General features: G+C 39.9%; 1 protein-coding gene across 1 annotated transcript in view; it reads left to right on the top strand.

The window, feature by feature from the left end:
• Nucleotides 1-401: 401 nt before the first annotated feature.
• Nucleotides 402-21,229, top strand: part of LOC139735001 (mitogen-activated protein kinase kinase kinase kinase 4-like) — a gene marked incomplete at its 5' end in the record, with an annotated part of 64,096 nt that continues 43,268 nt past the window's right edge. Inside the window, 3 exons of the mRNA XM_071645776.1 lie at nt 402-455; nt 10,118-10,198; nt 12,318-12,428. Coding sequence (XP_071501877.1) covers nt 402-455; nt 10,118-10,198; nt 12,318-12,428 — 246 coding nt within the window. The remainder of the gene's footprint in view (nt 456-10,117; nt 10,199-12,317; nt 12,429-21,229) is intronic.

Here is a 21,229-nt window from a genome sequence, read left to right on the forward strand (position 1 = left end):
GTTAGCTATGACAGCAGTGAGAGGATGAGCAGTGCAGTGCTCAAAATCTCTGCGGAAACTGGAAAACGACTTGCCATTTGATGGCTCCACAAGTTTAAAGAGATCACTTGATATTCACCTGAAATGCCACTCTCTTAAATACACTTCCATGTAAATGTACTTCCAAAACATACTACTTGGAAGATGTGTGTCCACTAACAGTTTTTGTAGATACAAAATATTGCTGTTATTATGTATTAATCGAACCCCTATTTTTAGGATTTTTTTTTTTTTTGTCTGCAAAAGAAAAAAAAAATGTGCCTAATCACAATTATTATGTGTGGGTAGATGCTACTAGAATATACATTGTATGTCGATGGTGTCATGTGTAATGAAATTGTTGTTTGTTTTGTCTTGTTTCTACTCTACAGGAAGAGGAAGAAGAAATCAAACTAGAAATCAACGTGCTCAAAAAGGTAATAATCCATTTTTCTACCAGTCATCCATGAGTCAATAGGTTAATTTTCTTAGGGGGTCCTATAGTGATTCATACCATACTTGTGCACACGTTCACATAGTGTCAGTGTCATTACGAGGGACACAAGGGAATGCGAATGAGGCGTCATGCACCAAAATGCCATTCATGTAATGTCATCATATCATACCCATTAATTATGACACTGTGATTGCAGTTGATTGTTCATGCCATGAGATGGCAGCTCAGAGATTTTCAAGAGGGCGTGGTCTGTGGTTAGTCTTCGTTCAAGGGACGATGTTGCATGATTATGGTTGGGATAGTCATTGCCTGAAGAAGGTTTGTATGAAAAATGTAAATATTGAATCATCTGTGTCATAAAAGATTCTTGCTATAGTATAATTTCAAAGATTATCAATGATAGCAGTGAGATGTAAGGTTAGTAATGTACCTGTAAAAGAAATATAAATATTACGTCGTTCATTTTGGAAGGGAAGGTAGTGCATGCACAATAACAGTTAAACTTAGGGCTTCTTGAATGGGTGTTTTATCTTACTGGGTTTGATGGGTTTTTTTTTTCTAGTCTCTGAATTAGCTCTAAACTTGCATTTAGTGTGGAGTGTTTGTGCGGAGGAGATGCCAGCTCCTCATATGCCACTGAGGTGACACTGTGACCCAGAAATACAATGTACTCCAAAGCATCTTTCTCATCATGCATTCTGTAGAGAGGAAAGGAGTGTGACATTCATTACATTGTACTACTGTGGTTTGCCTATGCGGGGCAATGCCAAGACAATTGGGAGGTGAATGTACTTTTCTCATGTGGTATCTTGAGAATTTCTTGCAATGTTCTCCTCCGGAAGAGCTGGCGGGGAATCCTGCCAAGTTCTTTCTGTATCAAGGTTAAATGAGTTGGTGGAGGTGTGCCCAGCCAGGATTACCTTGGGGTCTACCTTGGGGTTGGGTATCATAAGTGTAGCAGTATGATGGTAGGAACCATTGCTACAACCAAATGGTTTTAGGAGAGGCATAAACAGATACAAATGTATAATGTATATGACCATCCTCCAATGTGCAAGTAGGGCAATATTTGCTTCTTCCACTTGTATCAAAATGAGTGATGATTTGAACATCTCAACAAAGTTGTACTTGGTGTGCTTTCATAGACCTTTTTTTTCTCCATCAATTTAATTTTCCACCAGCTGCACCCTGACTTTGGGGTCATATAAGATGTCATGGACAGTGAACTTCCTCATAAGTTTGGAATAAGATTTTGCTATAGTATAAATGGAAAAGTAGTCAGATTTCAGTAATGTTATCATTGTGAAGCTGTAGGCCAATTTTCGTGTACTTGTATTTACATTTATGCTGTCCTTGTACGTATGTAGGCACTCGTTCAGTGGATGTCGTTTTTATGTACACATTAAAAGAATTACGTGGTGATGATGCCACAAAACAAATGATTGCAGTAATTTTTATTACATGCTTGTCGCAAGTCGTATTCTAATATCACATGAAAAGAAGAATTCGTGTGCTACAGAGACATTAAGTCGCTTAAAAGCCATGTATTAACTCGACGAGATTCTGAAATTCCCACAGATTCTGTATAGAGCTAGCTTGATGGAGTAATGTAGCCGATGGGTTAAACCCTGTCTGGAACACAATTATACTTCGGTATCAGAAGCTGGCATAAACTTGAAAGGAGAGTTTGTGATTGGCAACTACATACAAAATGTACTTGCTTGAAGAAAAACAAATAATGATAGATATTATACAATGTAAAATGTATCATGAAAAGGTCCTCATGCAAACTTGTGTCTTATATCGTGAAGAAATTTAGGTATGTCATATATTATGAGATCATCAAGTGCATTCAAATTGATATCTATCCTCATTTCTATCATTATATCTCTCCATCTGCCTATCTTTTTTTTTGTATGTATGTATTACTTATAAAAATTTAGTATTAGTATTCAGCAAAATAGTGACAGACTGCAGAGTATATTTCCTTACCATGATTATTTTGTCCGTTATTTTGCGTCATCGCCATACATTATGCCCGCAGATTTCCCGATCATTTTTTTGTCGTTTTGGCTTCCCTCCACCCCACGTTCGAGGAGGCAGGGTTGGTGGGGATGCTCCCTTCGTAAGTTTGCGGAGCAGGTTATCGCGATTAGATCAGAAATGGTGCTTCCTGTCTTCTAATTTCCTGCTTTTGTCAGAGACATGTGTTTTCGCCCGAGATTACCTCCTGAAGAGAAGGAGGTAATCTTGTGGCTGGAAAGCAAATTTTGTTTTTAGGGGGTTCATTATTCCCCTCCCCTCCCCCCCCCCCCCCCCTCAAAAAAGAAAGAAAGAAGAGGGATGAAAACTCCCACAGGAAAAATTGGTGCGGTCTTGGAAAGTTTAGACTTTGCTCCCCACATTCAAGGTCTCGGTCTTTTATAGAGATGAGTTGATGTGAAAGGGAAAACATCCTAGCCAGCCAATTGGCTGCCCTTTGTTGAGGATGGCTAGTAACATTGACATCTATTTCCAAGTTCCAGTACACTGGCTGAGTCATTTAGTTGTTTGCACAATAAGTTCACTATGTGAAGCATCAACTAACCATAGAGGCAAATTAGGAATGTTGATTGCAAAAATAACAAAGGCAAAAAAAAAAAAAATCTGGTAGAAAATACTAACTGAACCCTGTTGAACTGGTAATAAGAAGTTACGGATGCATAGTTACGAGGAACTCGTCTCTAATAGCTTCTTATTAGTTACGTTCAGACGGGAGCCCTTAACCTCGAAGTTAGGAAACTTCGAGGTTAGAGCTTGTAGTTAGGGACCGTGAAGACGCACTCGTAGTTAGCAAACCTCGAGGTTTGCTCGATGTTTCGAGCCACGAGAAATCTTATGGTTAGCGCTCTAACCACGAGCCGCGGGGGGTCCCCACTCGTAGTTAAGCACCGTGTGGACACAAAAAACAACGAACTCGAAGTTAAGAGTGACCTCGCTGTAAACTCCAGCCCCCACAGTTTCCATCTGCTTCTGGGTCAACCTCCCAAACGTACACCACAAATACACTATATATACACGTGAAAAGCCTATGACGCACGACACAACAACATCATCTTTTCTTCCCATGCGCTTGATCTCTGAAACTGAACACGTCGAACTCGCTACTGTATTCTATATTCTTCTCCGACGCAAAAAAAAAAAAAAAATGTTTTCGACGAATATCTTCATAAAGGCATAAAGTCATCAGTGCAGTGCTATCCCTGCATACCATGACAGAGAAAAAGAGTACCTGTAAGAGAGTCCGACAGGGTTGGACTAAAGAATAAATAGACGCCTTGTTAGCAGTGTGGGCTGAAAATTCCGGTTTTGTGGTTTTAACATCGAGTGGGACCCACTCGTAGTTACGGGGGGGGGGGGGGGGGGGGGGGGGGGGGGGCAGAAGCTTAACCTCGATGTTTCGTAACCTCGAGGTTAAGATTCGTCGTGTGGACACGAGGTTAGGGCCTGCCGTCTGAACGTAACTATTGAAACCCCTAAATAGCCTCCTTGATTATAGGCCCTATTATATTACTACCCCTTGTTGATTTTGAGCAGAAAGTATCCAAAAATAGGGATTTTCAAGAGTTTCTCTGAAGGAGGAAACATATTTACCTGGCTTAATAGGATGGGGGGGGGGAGGGGATGATATCAATTTTAGCCTAAAATCAACTGTTATTTTTAGGAGCTTTGCACATTCATGAGGGGATTTCCTATCCACTTGAAATGGATCAGACTGGGGGAAGTAGTCTTGTCTCAAGGCTGTGAAATTCTCATAATATATCATACACAGAGGGCAAGGCCAATGCCAGGAAAATGATTTTTTTTTTTGTCTTCCTTTGCTTTATTTTTTTAGCTGGATTTATTTGGGCATTCACCCTGGGAAATGAAATGATGTGGTCCAAAAATCAACAGTTATTTCTGGGAGCTTTCTACGATACGCACAAAACACAGACATTTACACCGGAACTTCCTGTCAACTTCCAATGTGACGGGCAATGGAAGAGAAGCACAGCCTTGTTACGAAGGCTGTGGTATTTATGCCAATTTTGAGATACAGAGCGCAATTTTATTTAATGGGATTATGGAATGATAGGTCTGGTACTGATGCTTACTTTGCTTGTAAAGACTTCTTGCTGTAACATGGGTCTATTCCCCCACTCATATTTTTGCAGGGGACAGAACTGCAGTATTTCTGGCTGTATTGAATACGTGCAGTCTTAAGGAGCAGCTCTGTGTAGTCTCGCTAGGGTTTGATAAAATGAAAGTCTCCCAGTCAACTGGAGAGAGCTGATCAAATACATTAGTAGTCATCCACATGTACCAATATCTTGCTCACCTATAGATGTCTGACACTGTTTACCTCTATCAGATGGTTGTGGGAGCGCGTGGCAAACGATGGCAGTGTCTCCAGCTACCAAGGAAGCAACACTGAACAGTATGCAAAATGTCATTTCAGCGTGGTCAATTTGTAGCCCACGTGAAATGACTACTGTAGAGCAAGATATTTTTGTGGCACGAAATTTCGCGAATTGGAGCTGATGACTTTTCTCACAGCGAATTACCTCTTTGCACCATTCAATGCATATAATGTAGGACAAGAACCTTCATGTGCATTCTAATTTTGCTCATCTTGGCTCTCCTAAAATTTGCAAAATTAAAATGCATGTGAACATTCCTTGTTTTACAGTAATAGAAGTAGGAGTTTCGACATCTTCAGAGTTACAATAACTATGGAATACTATTATTCTTCAGGGAAGAATGATAATGTGACCCATTGGATCATGTGGATGACATGTCTCATTCATTGTCTGTAGAGGAGAGAACATCACTGCCAATCATAATGATGCCAAACAGTAGTCTTGCTTCCAGATGTCACTCATCTGAATCATTGTAGTGACGTCAAACAACTCTCCCCCCCCCCCCCCCCCCCCCCCCGAAGAAAAGAACAATCACCAGTTTGCAGGCATGCAGTGACATTGCTGATCAGTATTTAGGATTGATCACTCGCCTGCGTAGAGATCTATCGAAGAGATGTGTCTCTGTGATGCTCAGATATGATTGTTTAGTTTTGAATAGAGTATTGTAGGGATAGAGTGCCACAATTTGCCAAGAAAGGGGGGGGGCAGTAAGGGAGAAGAAGGGGAAGGGATAATGGATTTAGGAAGGAATCAAGGAGAAGGGGAGATGGAGTGAAAGTGAAAGGGAAGAACGAGGGAAGATGAAGGAGAGGATAAGGGAGGGGTGGGAAAAGGATATGGGTAGATGAAGGAAAGAAGGGAAAGAGGAAGGGGATGTGGTAGAACAGGTGGTATGTAGGTGAAGTGCAGATGAAGGGAAGGAGGGGAAGGAAATAGGAAGAGGATGTGGTAGAAGTGGTGGTAATGTAGAAGAGGAGATAGGGAAAGAAGGGGGAAGAGGAAGGGGATATGGTAGAGGAGGTGGTATGTAGGAGAAGGGTAGATGAAGGGAAGAAAGGGGAAGAAGAGCAGAAGGGGAGGTGGTAGGGAAAGGCAAATAGGAATGAATCAAGGAGAAGGGAAGATGGAGTGTGAGCAGAGGAGAAGAACAAGGGAAGGGTGATGGGGAGAGGAGAATGGGAATTGACTTATAGACAAAAGTTAATGGTCAATAAAGGTTTAAGGGGAAGAAGGTGGAAGTGGAGATGGAGGAGAGCTGCTAGTGGAAGGAAGATGGGAAGGGATCAAGGGAGATGGAGTGAAAGCTCCGGGGAAGATGAAGGAGAGAGCAGTAAGGGAAGGGAGGGTTAAGGGAAGGGAGGGTAGGAAGAGGAGAAGGCTTTGAAGGTAGAGGAAGAAGGGGGAAGGGAGGGGCAGGGGTGAACAATGGGACACCATGGAGGTATCTCCATGGCAACACCAAGGAAAGAGGCCAAGGAATAGGAGAGGAGGAGATTGGATGCAGGATTGGGAAGCAAAGTTTGTTTGTTTTATTTTATTTATTTATACACAGGTGAAAATGCTTGCACTCAGCCTTTTGGCTGCTTTTCAGCAGGTCTGTATGATGGGAAAAAAAAACCCCACAGTGATTCAATCAACAAAAGGTAATACATAAATGATATGGCATTTAAAGGGTGAGATGTAATGGGCATGGGAAAGAGAGAGGAGAAAAGTTTGGAAAGGGGTATGAAAGAAGGAAAAGAGGGAGGGGCTTTCTTACAGCACATTAATATTGTGGTCACTGCATAAGAATTAGTCACAGTGGTCAATTACTCTGACCACACAGAATCATATCTATAATTTACTCTTCAGAACACCTGTACCTGAGGATTGAATCTGTCCATATAAAGAAAAGTCACTCCCAACAAGAATGTTCTGTCAATATATTACTCAGCTTAATATCCTCTCTCTTGAACTAACCCTTGTAGAGAACAACGGCTTTCTTAATTAAAATGGAAGCAGCTTAGCTCATGAAAATGCCACCAAGACTAAAGATGAGAAAAGAGTGGGATCGGGCATGGATTAGTAAATGTACCCACTTACACCAAACTACCCCGAGGACACATTTTCTTGGCGTCTGATAGAGACACTTTGTTCTTTTAGATTTTAACCTTTCTGTTAAGTTCTATCAAGGGACATTGACAACATCTAGACAAATGAATTACATTCAGCTAGTCTCCTCACAGCAGACATTGTATTGTTTCCCATTAACTTGTCCAGGGACTACATATATGATGTCGCTGAACAGTATTATCAGACAAAGCGGATGAAAGTGCTGCAGAGATTAACATTGCAGACTGCCCATACTTGTGCTTATATTTCTGTCCACGAAAGCCCGTTCACACTACCAGTGAAAAATTGTGATGTTAAGATGTTGCATTTAGGTGAAGGTTGCTAGTCACCAGAACTTGCTGAGTGCAGCTTGAAACATTGCAAGAAAACAATTATTGCAGACTAGTGAACAATTTTTCTCAATTTGCATGCAACTTGTACAATATTCTGCAGTGAAAACACTAAATGCAGAAAACTTGTTATCTGTTAACATCTTATTAAAGAATAAATCACAAATTCAATAGATAGATAATGTTTTCATCTTGAGCATATTTCAGTGAAGATGATTCAAAATGCACCTTTTTATGGGCTTCGTGCTAGCATTTTGATATGTTTATGTTTACGACAGACAAAGAAATTTCATGAAGAGCGGATGAAAGTGCTGCAGAGATTAACATTGCAGACTGCCCATACTTGTGCTTATATTTCTGTCCACGAAGGCCCGTTCACACTACCAGTGAAAAATTGTGATATTAAGATATTGCATTTAGGTGAAGGTTGCTAGTCACCAGAACTTGCTGAGTGCAGCTTGAAACATTGCAAGAAAACAATTGCAGACTAGTGAACAATTTTTCTCAATTTGCATGCCACTTGTACAATATTCTGCAGTGAAAACACTAAATGCAGAAAACTTGTTATCTATTAACATCTTATTAAAGAATAAATCACAAATTCAATAAATAGATAATGTTTTCATCTTGAGCATATTTCAGTGAAGATGATTCAAAATGCACCTTTTTATGGGTTTCGTGCTAGCGTTTTGATATGTTTATGTTTACGATAGACAAAGAAATTTCATGAATGCAACTGTGCATTAAACTAAATGTGTTTTAAAAACCATGATGGGGGGGGGGGGGGGGGAGGAATGGAGCATGGACACAGCCCAGAAACATGGACCAACCATGCCAGAAACAACCATTGAAACCTGCTGTTTCAAGATACAACTTTTGACTGACACAGATAGCCTTGTGTAGCCTTGAATTGTTCTGGACTGCTTGTAGAATGTGTTGCCTTGAAATCGTGACTCACCGCCAGGTATAGACGTCATTCCAGATGGGTCCTCTGCAACCAATAAAGACGCAACTTACAGGAGGGACTTAGTAGAAATGTCAGCCGAGTAATTACGGAAAGAAGAGCACCGTCTGTTTCTAATCCCACCATCAAACCATGGGAACACTGATACTTTGCATCCATCGAGACAATACTGTATCAATTTACATCTTTAATTTCTTGCCTTTAATGGAGGGGGTTGATAGGGGTAAGAGGAAAGAGGGGCTATGAGGGCAAGATGATGAGGTGTATACTGACAACATCCAGTATTATTAAGGACAAGTTCACCTTCATAGACATGTGGATTGAATGAATGCAGCAATATCAATAGAACGGTACCAATAGAACACATCAGGAAGAGTTTCAGGAAAATCGGGCAATCCGTTTAAAAGTTATGAATTTTTGAAGTTTCTACTCAGCCACGGCTGGATGAGAAGACTACTATAGCTTGTGATGTCATATGTGTACAACGATATAAAGAAAGTATAAAGAAAATTTATCATATTTTCACTTTTCTCGCATAACAAAAGAATACTTGACTTCTCTCTTTCAGAAGGCAAGGAGAATGATATTACCCTTAACATATGTCAGTAACAAGTCCAAAAAATGTGCACTTTATTCACAAAGTAAAATTTTGTGAAATTCTCTCTTTATTTTCCTTATATCGTATACACTGTAGTAGTCTTCTCATCCAGCAGTGATTGCACAGATACTTAAAAATTCATAACTTTTGAGCGGATTGTCGGATTTTCCTCAAACTTTCACTGATATGTTCTACTAATATTGTTGCATTCACTCAATTCACATGTCTATGAAGTTGAACTTGTTCTTTAAAACTCTGGTTAGGCCATGGGGGGGGGGGGGGTAGAGGGAGGAGAGAGAAAAAGGGTGTCATTGATGATATTCTGTGCTGTGGCACTTCTAGTGCCAGCAAGCATTATAGAGGGAAAGGAAGGGGGGGGGGGTGGGGGAAGATTTGCAACATTCCATGGCACTGCCCACTGCATTTGCAGCAGGAATATTCTGAATTGATTCCAATTTGCCGACCCGACCGACGTATGCATAATGCCTCTGTCAACGCCTGGCGGCTAAATTTAGTCTCCAAATTGGCAACAGGTGGAAGGCGTGAATGTCGTTCCAAATGCTGCACTACTTTTGACTCACAGTTCCACATGCATATGATATCTGATTGTGTACACATGCAGGTCATTGCACGAAAACTAATGGCTATCAAAAGCTCAAGAGGACTTGCATGTAGTCTGGAGATAATTGATGCCCAGTGACAGATGCAAAAAATGAAAATAAAAAAAAGAAAGAATGTGTGATTCAACTTAGCCGTGTCATGACCTCTTGATCTCTTAATGTTACTAAAGTGGAGGTATGCTGCTAATTCATTGAGGTTGATGTTTGTTCTGAAGGTGAGAGATAACACTGAGCAAAGCAATTAAAGAGAAAGGTCAGGTTGCTGTATTTGTCATGTGGCTGAGCTGATCCTGCCAAAATATGATTTTGAACCATGATACCTTTGCTTCTGGATGAACTTTGGTACCTTGACACCAATTTGTGAGGTGTTAATAATGAGAAAGCTAGTGTGGCCAGGTATTTTTGTGCACCTTGTCATGATTTATAAATTCCCTTTCCACGCTGTTACCGAGGTACATACCTTATCTCTCTTTCACTGTATTTTATGACAGGATTTTCTGCCAGTATGTGTTGCATGCATAAGAAAATGTCCAATAATTAATTATCATGGCATTTTTATTTTTATTTTCCTTTTCCACAGTATTCCCATCACAGAAACATAGCCACATACTATGGAGCCTTCATCAAGAAAGGTGTCAAAGGTCATGATGATCAACTATGGGTAAGTTGTCGATTTTTCATGGGAGGGGGGTGAGGAAGATACTTTAGAGGATCTGTTATTCAGAGGCAGAGGCATAGGTTTGTGCACAATGCATGAGCAGTTAAAGATGTCTGCTAAATTCTCTTATGTGACGATAAATGCACAAAAGCAAATCTGAGACGTGCACCTCGGTGCGTTTACTTTTCAGTCGACGCAAGTCGCGTTGGCTGTTGAGACACGTTTCCAAAAAGGATTGGCAAACAGAGTCGCCTGATTGTGAAGGACAAAGGAGAATATGGAATATAATGCTAGGCATCATTTGATGTTTAATGTTCTTGCTGGCTCTTAACATATCCGCAGCAGTATCCTTGAACCATGTGCACTGTAGTTAAATTTGTTTAGCATTGTAAAGTTAATATTCAAGAATGGAGAAGCATACCTACATTTTGCTAACATAATATTACTTGAAAAAAGAAAATCAGGTGATCAATCATCAGCCAATCAGCAAATTGATGAAAAATTGCTTGTAAAAGCATTGTTTTCCGTTAATATAGCAACGTGCTGTTTTCTAGCAGGTGTAGAAATACTCAGTGGTAGTGGAATATTACACCTCATCTAGTACTTGGGTATTACGTAGACTTAATCTGTAACACTATGGTAGGGTATGTAGCCTTATATGACCTTGTTTTGTGTTTTGTGAATGAAACAATAGTCACCTCTTCAGAGAAAATGAAGATGCACCCTGTCACTCTGTTCGGAAGATAGCCCTATGAGGAGGATGGAGTTTGTGTAACCGAGCAACATCATCATCCGCTGGGAGTTATGAGAGATTGAGTGCCCGAGTTAATGTCAAAGAGGAGTTTGTTAGGGGTGAATGACATGTCGGTCATCAAATGAAATCAACATGGGGCGTACTCCCAGATGGTATGACTCCCTCTTTTATACAGACAGATAGACAGACAGACAGACATACACACACACACACACACACAAACATTAACAACAGCAATTAAAAGGGGGCGGAGGGATTCACATTTGCTCGTCGGTTGAGAGATGGTCCATTAGCTGAGAGGGGTCATAAAATGGGAAGTGGTTGCCAGGAGCACAGGGGAGATGGTTCATTGACCGCACCCCCTGATGGTCAGTTGACCATTGGGATTATGAGGATATTTGGCCAACACCTGGCGAGGATCATCTGCAATTTGACCTTCTATTGTTCTGTATTTAGTAGCTTCTTTCTTTTATTTTGTTTCTCTATGTATCTTTGTTTGTATTTCTTTACATGTGTATTTCCTTGAGTCATTTTATTTCTGTGTTTGTCCGTCTATTTCTTTTGTACCCAGTGTTTGTTTGTTTACTTTTGTATTTTGTCTATTTTTGCGCCATTACTTAAACCTCTGAAAAGACATGCTTGATATTCTCTCATCATAGGGACCAGTGGAAATTGTGCATGGTGTATGTCATTGTAAAGAAGCCATCAGTATTTTAGTATCAATGAAAATACAAACAGTTAACAAATTATGCAATAATCTGTGATGATGTACTAATTAATAGAAAGGATTTCAAGGAGATCAAAGACAATAAGTGAAATAATAAAACATAGATTAGATGATATTCAACTTGAATATGTTAAGATGCATGTACCATGTCGTCAATCCTTAGATTACCTTGCCAGCCTTGTTTGTTTACAATGTTAATGACAGTATATGATAAGTTAATGACATGTGGGTTAATGGCTGGCCTATAGGGAAAACAGTCCAGATAGTCTGTGTATTCAGACTGATGTACAATGTTGTAATGCTTCAACTGAAAAGGATAGGTTTGAGATGGATGCCTGTGTGAATTTCTGTGCTGCTGTCTGTGCTGCCCTCAATCTATGGATAACTTTATACCATCCTGCCAGGCAGCTGACGGACATGGGGTGTCACATGACAGAATTTTGTAAGCGAGGTTAAAAAGCGAGCTGAAGAGAAACTTGATGGTAGGGGAGAGAGAAGAATGCCTCACATCTTTATCTCATTTATTCCATGTTTGTTTTATCATTTCTTTCCCACCCCTCCCTTCCCTTGTGTCTCAACCTTTCTATGATGTCCCCTGCACCCAATCCTCCTCCCCCCCCCCCCCCCACACCCCTTTTCAGCTGGTGATGGAGTTCTGCGGGGCGGGATCCGTCACGGACCTCGTCAAAGCGACCAAAGGAAACGCTCTCAAGGAGGAATGGATCGCGTACATCTGCAGAGAAATTCTCAGGGTAAGCATCCATTGCTCATCACTTTACCCGCATCCCTCTCCACCATCCTATGACAGTCTGCATTCTGGATATGTTAGCCTAGCATCCAGGCTGCAGTTGCTGTTATTTTTCCTCTTCTTTCTGGCTACCCGACATATTGAAACAAAAATTATGTCAGTCTTGAAGCAAGGTTAACATATATCTGATGCCTCCCAATTAGCACCAAGGATAAAATATTTTACCTTAGACCGAATAAAATTTATGTACTGGCTGTGTTTGCACCAAAAATAAAGTAAGCGACTGTCTGGACCGTAGTCTAGCCTGGAGTATATTATGATTAAAACCAAAAAATGTGATGGTTTCGATCTGTACAATGTTGGTAGAAGCTTGTACACAGGTGCAGACAAGATCAGTCAGTTTGTGAAAAGTGCAAAAACTGGAAATGAAAGTTGAATGAAATGGCACTACATTTAGGCTTAATCTGGGTAGAAATAAAATTCATAGATATTTGTAGGTCTATGCACACTGTAGATTGAGCACTCTGATGACTGTGTGTCAGAACTGCTTACATTTATTGATGTATGTACCCTACCTGCTCTGGCAGACGGTGGGAATGTTGCTGTAGTGTTTATAACAGTATCGAGAGTTCTCATACTGTTTCTGGGAAGTGTATACACACAACTTTGGTCAAAGGAGAATTATTAAGTACGCTGAGCAGTCTCCATAAACAAAGGACACGCATTCCTCTTTGTTACTCTGCATGGATTACTGTATACACCATATATTCAGCGAGTCTAATTTTGCGCGAATCGGGACTTTCCGACATTTTCGCGAGTGGTTAAATTTGCGATTGTGGAGCACAATTTAACACTGAACAAAGAAATGTATGTGTGCATGTCACAATCATGCCGGGATCAGAGTTGATATTTTAGCACATTCTTAAATTTGCGAATAGCACCCGATTCACGATATTTGCACACAATAAAAACGTTGCGAAATATTCGGTGTGTACAGTAATGTGAAGACACCACTTTCACACTCTGTTGCTGTGTAATTGTACACTGTGGCCAGTGACACATTCATAGTGTGAACACCAGACTCTGTGCATTTAATGTCTGCTCGGAAATATTTTCACAGTAAGATAATGTGCGCACAGACTAACTTGGGCTATTTTGTATTCATACTGCAGAGCACGGCCGCATTGCGGGGTAGGATAGAAAAATGAGAAAAGAAATCAACACCCGACTGTAGATGGTGGTAGAAAGATTGATTATAGCCAGTGGGTGATATTCGGTAGTGCAGCTTGAATTCGTGCCGGCAGTCCTGAGCTGACGGAATGCCAACCTCGTTTTAGTCAGAACTTGAGGGAGAGATTCGGCTTGAAGTCGTGATATAAAAACGCCGCCAGAGTTCTCTCTGACTCGAGGAATCGATGTGTAAAGAAAAAAAAGAAATGCTAATGTGGTACATGCCGAGAAAGTAGAAGAATGTAGGGCATGGGGATGTATGATATGATGTAGAAGGTGCATGGGATGAAAATTCATCAAGCATCAACTGGGTATTTGAATTTTTTTGAGATCGAGAGAGATCAATCTGGTTTTATACCTGCTGGCAACATTAGGCTCATATCACCAACAAGAGACAGATGATTAGCCCCTGAGTCATGGCGGAGTGCCGCGGGCTCAGTCGGCCGCCCGGGAGCTCGTTAACATGGCACAGGTGTGCGAAAGCCCGTACCTGTCATGATGCTGCAGTTACCTTTGTAGGGGCGCGCGGGCTAATTCAAACAGCACGCTGCCGAGACGGCATGGCAGGCAGCGATAAAAATGCCGAATCTGACCCCGAGGTACAGACGATACACAACACCTGTCTCACCTGTGGGGGTTTACGATGGGGGTAGGGTTAAAGGGGCCAGGATTATGGAGGTTGGGGGGTGACTGATAACTATTTTTGGATGTAGCCCTATCTGTAGACATGAGTTGCTGTGATTAGTATCCCTCCAAGGGCTTAGTGGCATGCTGTCACTACGGCAAGAGAGATATGTAACTCACTGGTTTTCTGGCTTAGGGGAATGATTTCTCCATCTTGATTCTGTTGGTTGTTTCTGTTACATATTGATGCGCCCCGTGGTCCTTATGTAGAATTGTGTCCTGCTCCTCCTCGTGGAGGGATATTTCTTTTGTCCCCTTTTCCATATTTCCTATGAAATTTGAAAATGATAATTAGTAATTTCTTTACATTAGTTTTGTTAGAACAAGTTGTGAGTGTACTTGGGCTAATTGTGTAGAAAGTATGTCAGAGTTTATTTTGTAATTCTGTTACCTACAAGGTAGTGTCGATATAATACTTACAATTATGTAAAATCAGTAATTTTGCCTGTGTATCCTCTGTCTTGTTGAATGAATTGTGGTTGCTATTATTGCACATTCTATAATGAGGAAAGTAGCCAGGTATTGCGTAGCATTTGCTTAAACAGCTTGATGGTTAAAAAAAAAAAAAGAATGTGCGGGAGAAAAAATACTGCATTCATGTCACTCATCGTTGCAGGTATTACAAAAGCAGGTTCTGTATCACTTGGTATATATGGAGACACTGCATGTCTTTTGAATCCAAGGAGAAAACTTCATTAATCTTTGTGAATGTAGTTATGAAATTAAAGTAACTTTGCCGGTGATATTCCAAATGTCAGTATAGCAGCAAGGAGCTTACTCCTTGATAGCAGCTACTTTACATTGGTATTTGAAATACAAATTGTACATGTAGCTGTATATTTTAGTGCTCAGCAGGAAAGCATACATTTGGCGTTTATATGAAGTATGCTGCAAGATACGAACAAACACATGTCACATCTTGCCGGCAGCATAGCTGCGAGCACCTTGTGGTCTTGTAGTAACAGTAGGTGGGGAGGACTCGATCAAGGAAATCAATACTTGGGGTGGGGCGAGAGAGTGAGAGTGAGACGAGATGGGTCTGCCTAATTTGATGGACATGTCACCAGAATCAGATTAGTCAAGCCTTAAAGTGGGAGCACTTGGCGTATGGATGTGGGATTAAGGGGCACATGCTCGTAGAAGAGCTCAAATTGAAGTTCGAGCGGAGTAATTTTAGTCCACGGCAGAACCCACTGAGGCGAAAGAATGGTTATGGTTAGCACGTGCTTAAAGGCGTTCCCTGCGGAATGGTTTATGGGCAGACGCGGGGTTGGAGGCATTCCCAATTAGATAAGAGATCGTTGATTTGATCAATGAGTTCAACTTCACAGGGTATTTGATGGCAGGATATTGAGGGAAAGAGTATGTTTTAAGACGAGTTCATGCATCTGACATTCCTAGTTTGTGCAGGATTATTTCCAGAACGGCACGGAATGAAAGCCAAGTGCATTTTCTGATGACGAAATGAAAACCACAAGAACATTTATAATGGGGAACCCACAGCCTGCTTTCTGTATGGCTGCTTTGTTCTGTGAGCCATGCGAGGAAGCATCTGCATTTGTATGGAGCAGAATCTGCCTCAGCCTCGGTGCATCTTTAAGGTGAGCAGGCTTCATCTCCAGGAGAGAAGTTGGGGAACTTGATCCCCGACAAGTTATTGGCGTGGTTTCGCCTCTCTTGACATAGGAAGCATCGATAGGAAATGAATCTCCGGACGGACTTGAGAGAACGCTTCGCGAGAAGGAAGAGGGACTTGCCAAGAAAGAAAGAAAAGAGAAAGATGGGGGGGGGGGGGGGGGGTAGGGTAGGGGAGGAGGGGGGGGAGAGAAGAAAATTGAAAGGAAGAATGGAACTCTCTGTGTTCAGGAACAGGAAAACGTTGCATATTTGGCACAAGAGTGCTTTTTGAGCGACACCCTCAAGATGGTATGTTTCCAGTTACAGCCAACAGGTTGAAGGTATTGTTCCATCAAGATTGAATACAGAATGTGGATACTGAAGACAATGCAATGAACAAATTGTCTCTTGCTGTATGCATTTTGTACAAGTCACGTTAAAGGATAGCAATCCATCCCTTTAAATGTAAAACATAGTTTTCTTATGCCTGCAGAAACTGGCAATTTTTGCTCTAAAATGGACATGTATGCATAAGAAATGTGTGCAGTTGTGCCATGGTACCTCAAATTCAGTTGGGTAATGATGAAGATGCAAAATATTAGCCAAAAAAGGTACACCCTACAGTAATGCACAATCATAGCATATCTGATTGTGGTTGCTATAATGTTTTATAAATCTATTACAAATTGGGCCATGGCAGTGTCTGTCAAACTTCAGCTTTGTGAATGAATCGCAAGCTGCTTGTTCGGAAATACAACTGCTAGGGCAAGATTGATCATCGTGTAACATTCTACCAACTCTCTGTTATTGGGAGGGGGGGGGGAGCGCTTCAGGTATTAAAGTCAAACAATCTGGTCTAAATTATTTTTAAGTATTGATTTTGATATATTCCAAAACAACTCATCATCATGGTAAGTTACGTCATCCAGACAAGTTTCTTGGTAGACCCTTTCGATACATTGCAAGCAAATTCCAAATGTTGGAAGATGAGTAGTGAGCCCTTCTGAAAACTACGTTTTACCTTTAAAAGGAAGTACTAGTATTATCAAATAAAAGAGATGATGTCATGCGGTAAATGAGTTGCCAACTTGATTGAATGGAAGATGCAAGAGAAAAGTACATGTAACAACCATGTTGCCCATGGGCACACAACTACATCGTATGTGATTTTTGGCTCGGAGACAGTTATTTCACATGACATGCCATGCTCATTTGTTATTCGACACATCGTGAAGACTAAAATCAGGTTTTTGTCAAGCATTCTTGATGAACCTAAACGCCTCTTTTTTGGGAGAGAGTGTGGGAAAATAATTTCATTGATAATATATCTTGATCATAGTACATGTATAATATGATTTTATTTAACTAACTAAATTTAGAGATGTATTCAATGTTGTGCCATTTCTTTCTCTCACCAAAATGAGGAGTTCTTGACAAATGATGGCATTATCATTTGATTAATCATGATAATAGATGATTGAAGGAAATGGTCATAGCTTAGTGTAGATTTTGATAGAAAGATAAATTGATTTGATTTTTTTTTTTTTTTTTTTTGGGGGGGGGGGCATGGTAATATGAGAACAATTTTTTTTAATATACATCTGTCATAGTAGCATGTCAGGAATGAGAAAACACAATGTTGCACAAAGGAAACATGCTGGAACTGATTAAAGATATATGCAATAACCCCATGCATGCGGGTTAAATTCTTTGATTTTGTATTTCTATGTGTGTGTTGATCTGTGAGTTTGGTTTTATGCGCTTACACTAAATAATTACTTTGTATGGCAGGGGAACAATCTTCAATTCTCTTAATATTGCTGGAGTTTAGTCTATGGCATTAGGAGAATTAATTTGAGGTTAGTATTAACCTGAGAAATAGAATGAAAATGAGAAGGCAGCAGGTTTTGTCATAGTTAGCCATAGTGCAAATGAACCAGGATGTTGGTGGTACGAGACATACTGTTGGCAGATGCTGTATACTGCACTGCTGTATACCAGGTTCATTTATTATGTATGGGGTATTAAATTTATTTAACAGGGTACATTAAAGGCACTGTTTAATCATGTTCCCAGTTTTCAGGTCTCGGCTGCGTGGTACGTAGTGTTGTCTGGTATTGCTCAGAGTATTACTGTAAAACGAGGAATTTTCGCGTGCACTTTAATTTCACGAATTTCGCGAGCACCAAGATTCGCGAAATTAAATTGCACGCGAAAGTTCTTGTTTACACTATATGCATTGAACGCCAGTGGCACTTCGCGAAATTTTCATGCCACGAAAAAGGCTGTCAGCTCCAATTCGCGAAAATTTCATGCCGCGAATATATCATGTTTTACAGTAAGCTGTAAAAACACTGCTGTTTAAAATAAATACTAAATTCTTGTTTTTTTTTAAGTTAAAAAAAAATGTGAGTGATCGGATTTGCCATATTCGGTATTTCCCACAAACAGTAGTATTAAAATAATTCATTCTGTAAATATATTTCTTTTTCTTTTTTAGCACATTGATATTTGTTCATAGATACCTCTTTATATAATACTGACAGTACAATTCTTCAATACATAAGTGCATTAGAGTGTGTGTGTTTTATTCATGCAATTGAGCATTATTATACAGTTTAGTTTGCAAAGTTTGATAACTTCTGAAATTTAGCCTCCACAGTATTAAATGGTGTCTTTAATTCTAGCTTATTAGAGGCATGCTATGCGGCTCAAACCGTGCATGATACAACACTGAACCTGTAATTCACTAGGAGTGTGTAAAAGCATAGACTTTGTCCATGGAATGCAAATGCCAGATGCTCTCCTACCTCCAACCCCGTTGGCTCCCCAACCCCGTTTTAGAATAATGCAAGATTATGGATAATATAATTATGAGTTGTTCAATCCAGTCAGTATCATGATGGTATACAAATTTTCCTCGTTGTGCAGGTTGTAATAGTAATCACTATAAGGAACACACTATCCATGGTCTGACTTCTCTTTCTCAAGGAATCTTCAAGGAATAGTTTTTATCTGTGTGTGAAATAATAAAGAAATGTATATCCTCGCTCTTTTTTTCTCTTCATCTGATATGTTTTATATATGTAGATTTATGTATAAAGGTCTGTTGGAAAGTTTGTTCATTTCTCTGTTTTAAAGGGGCATTCTGGACGATTTTCATAATTTCACATCCTCTAGTAAATAAATCAACAGCTCCAGGTATAGATTTGTGGAATTTATTGTGGTCATTGAGTAGAGAAATCAATACTCTGATGATGACATCGGAGCCTCACATATTTCAGAAATGCAACAATGTAATCCATTACAATACCACATGCTTAACAAGTTCACTTGTGTAGAATTTATGCATGCCTTCTTCTTTTGTTCTGCTTCCTTGAACCCCTACTCATGCATTCTTGTAGTGAGGCTGCCATGTCATCAGCTTTGTTCATTGTGATTTGTTATAGATTTTGAAAACACGCCTATTCCTCATCCCAATCAATACAAATTCTGAAACTCACTACCCAGTATAACCACTTTATAGTTGTTCATATGTAAAAGTCTGAAAATCACCCGGAGGTCTCCTTTAATTGTGGATACAGAGCTCTATCTCCCTGTGATTACAGTCATTGCTGCCACCTCTAGGTACACACATGACCAAAAATATTGCAATTACCATCATCATTTATCATCCTCATCATCATTGCCTTTATAGTTATCATGGCTGAGAATGGCTGAGATATCCAAAACAAGGTAAAACATAGTGGTCCTAAAAAAGGGGGTCCCATTTTTGTTTTAAGAGGACCTCTTTGTTTTTGGATATCTCAGCCATTTCAAAACCATTTCTCATCAAATAAACTTTAAATTCCTGTTAGAATTATTATGCTCTTTTATATTTCATAAGAGGTTTCTCATCTCACAAAAAAGTTGGAAACCTGAAGGCCCATCTCAACCAAAACTATACCATTCCTTTAAGGTATATTATATAGTAATTTTATACACCTATTAGTATTGATATAGTACCTTCCAAGATTCTCAAATCAAAGAAAAGAAATACATTGATTTTTCTGTTTCATGATTAGCTGCTTGGATAGTCTTTCAACATCCTATGTATGAGTGATTATGTCTGATGGAGGAACATAACCATGCATGAATATCACTACAGTATATGAACAGAAAGTTGTCGAGACAGACGATTTGTGTGTGTGTGTGTGTGTGTGTGTGTGTGCCAGTGTACGTACATCATTGAAGGGAAACTACATGCTGTATAGAGATATCAGATTACAGCCTCTATGTCTGAGATTTCATTGTGCGCTAATTAAGCATTCTTGGAACTGCTGACAATTATGTTTTCCTCGTACATTGTAGGGGTTTTTCCCCCTCCCTCAAGAATTGAAACTAAGCTTTTTAAAATGTAAACTAGGATATTGTTTTTGAAGTTTTATGTAGTGTGCTTAATTATGCAATTTTCCAATCTTTCAAGGCAAAATAATAAATCTCCATATATTTTAGGCTTCATTGCAAAATTTTTATATGGTAGGATGTTTTGTGATACAACAGACCAACACATAATGCATCAAATGTGATAACTCGAACACTTTTTAAATCACTGCTCCCATTGGTTGCCTACACAGTATGTTCACTGTGTGTCAGTATGCTCTTTGAACTAGAGAGGTGCTCCTATTGCCTTTAAAGGAATGAAGATGGAGGGAGTTTCTGAGAATTCTTGAGCTTTGAGATGGTGATCATATGTCATAAGGACATAAATATTAATTTCTTTATCATTTGGATATTTGAGACCTTAATGCAGGCTGCATGTGACCAGAAATTTTCCCACCCCTTGGATCATCGTCTTGGAACGGGCCTTGGTTTCGCAGCTCGGCTCCCCATTATACACTCACATTGCCTTCATACCAGGCATATTTGGTTGTGGTCGATTTCTAGTCCCTTGATACTAGTCTCGCCTCCCAGACTTCTTGGCGCCCAGAGACTTGTTTCACTTCGTGTCTCGAGACGTGAAACATTTGTCAAAACTGGTCATGGACTGCACTAATCAATTTTCATTGCCCCATGGCCATTGAGTCTTTTAATTTAGTACTTTAATTGATACTTAATTCCAGAAATATATTTGAAACTGGGAGTACTTTTAAGGTAATTTTGAATGTACATTGCATTCCAAATTTGTCTTTGCTGTCAACCAACTCTCGCAAGCACTCTTACTACACCAGCATACAGCTGTAAACCACAAAAGTCTGCTGTAAATTAGGATATATGTGCGTCAAAGTTTTGACT

Source organism: Diadema antillarum, unplaced genomic scaffold, assembly GCF_040938485.1.
Source record: "Diadema antillarum isolate AM-2024a unplaced genomic scaffold, OU_Dant_1.0 seq00000561_RagTag, whole genome shotgun sequence".
In the NCBI taxonomy this organism is placed as follows: domain Eukaryota; kingdom Metazoa; phylum Echinodermata; class Echinoidea; order Diadematoida; family Diadematidae; genus Diadema; species Diadema antillarum.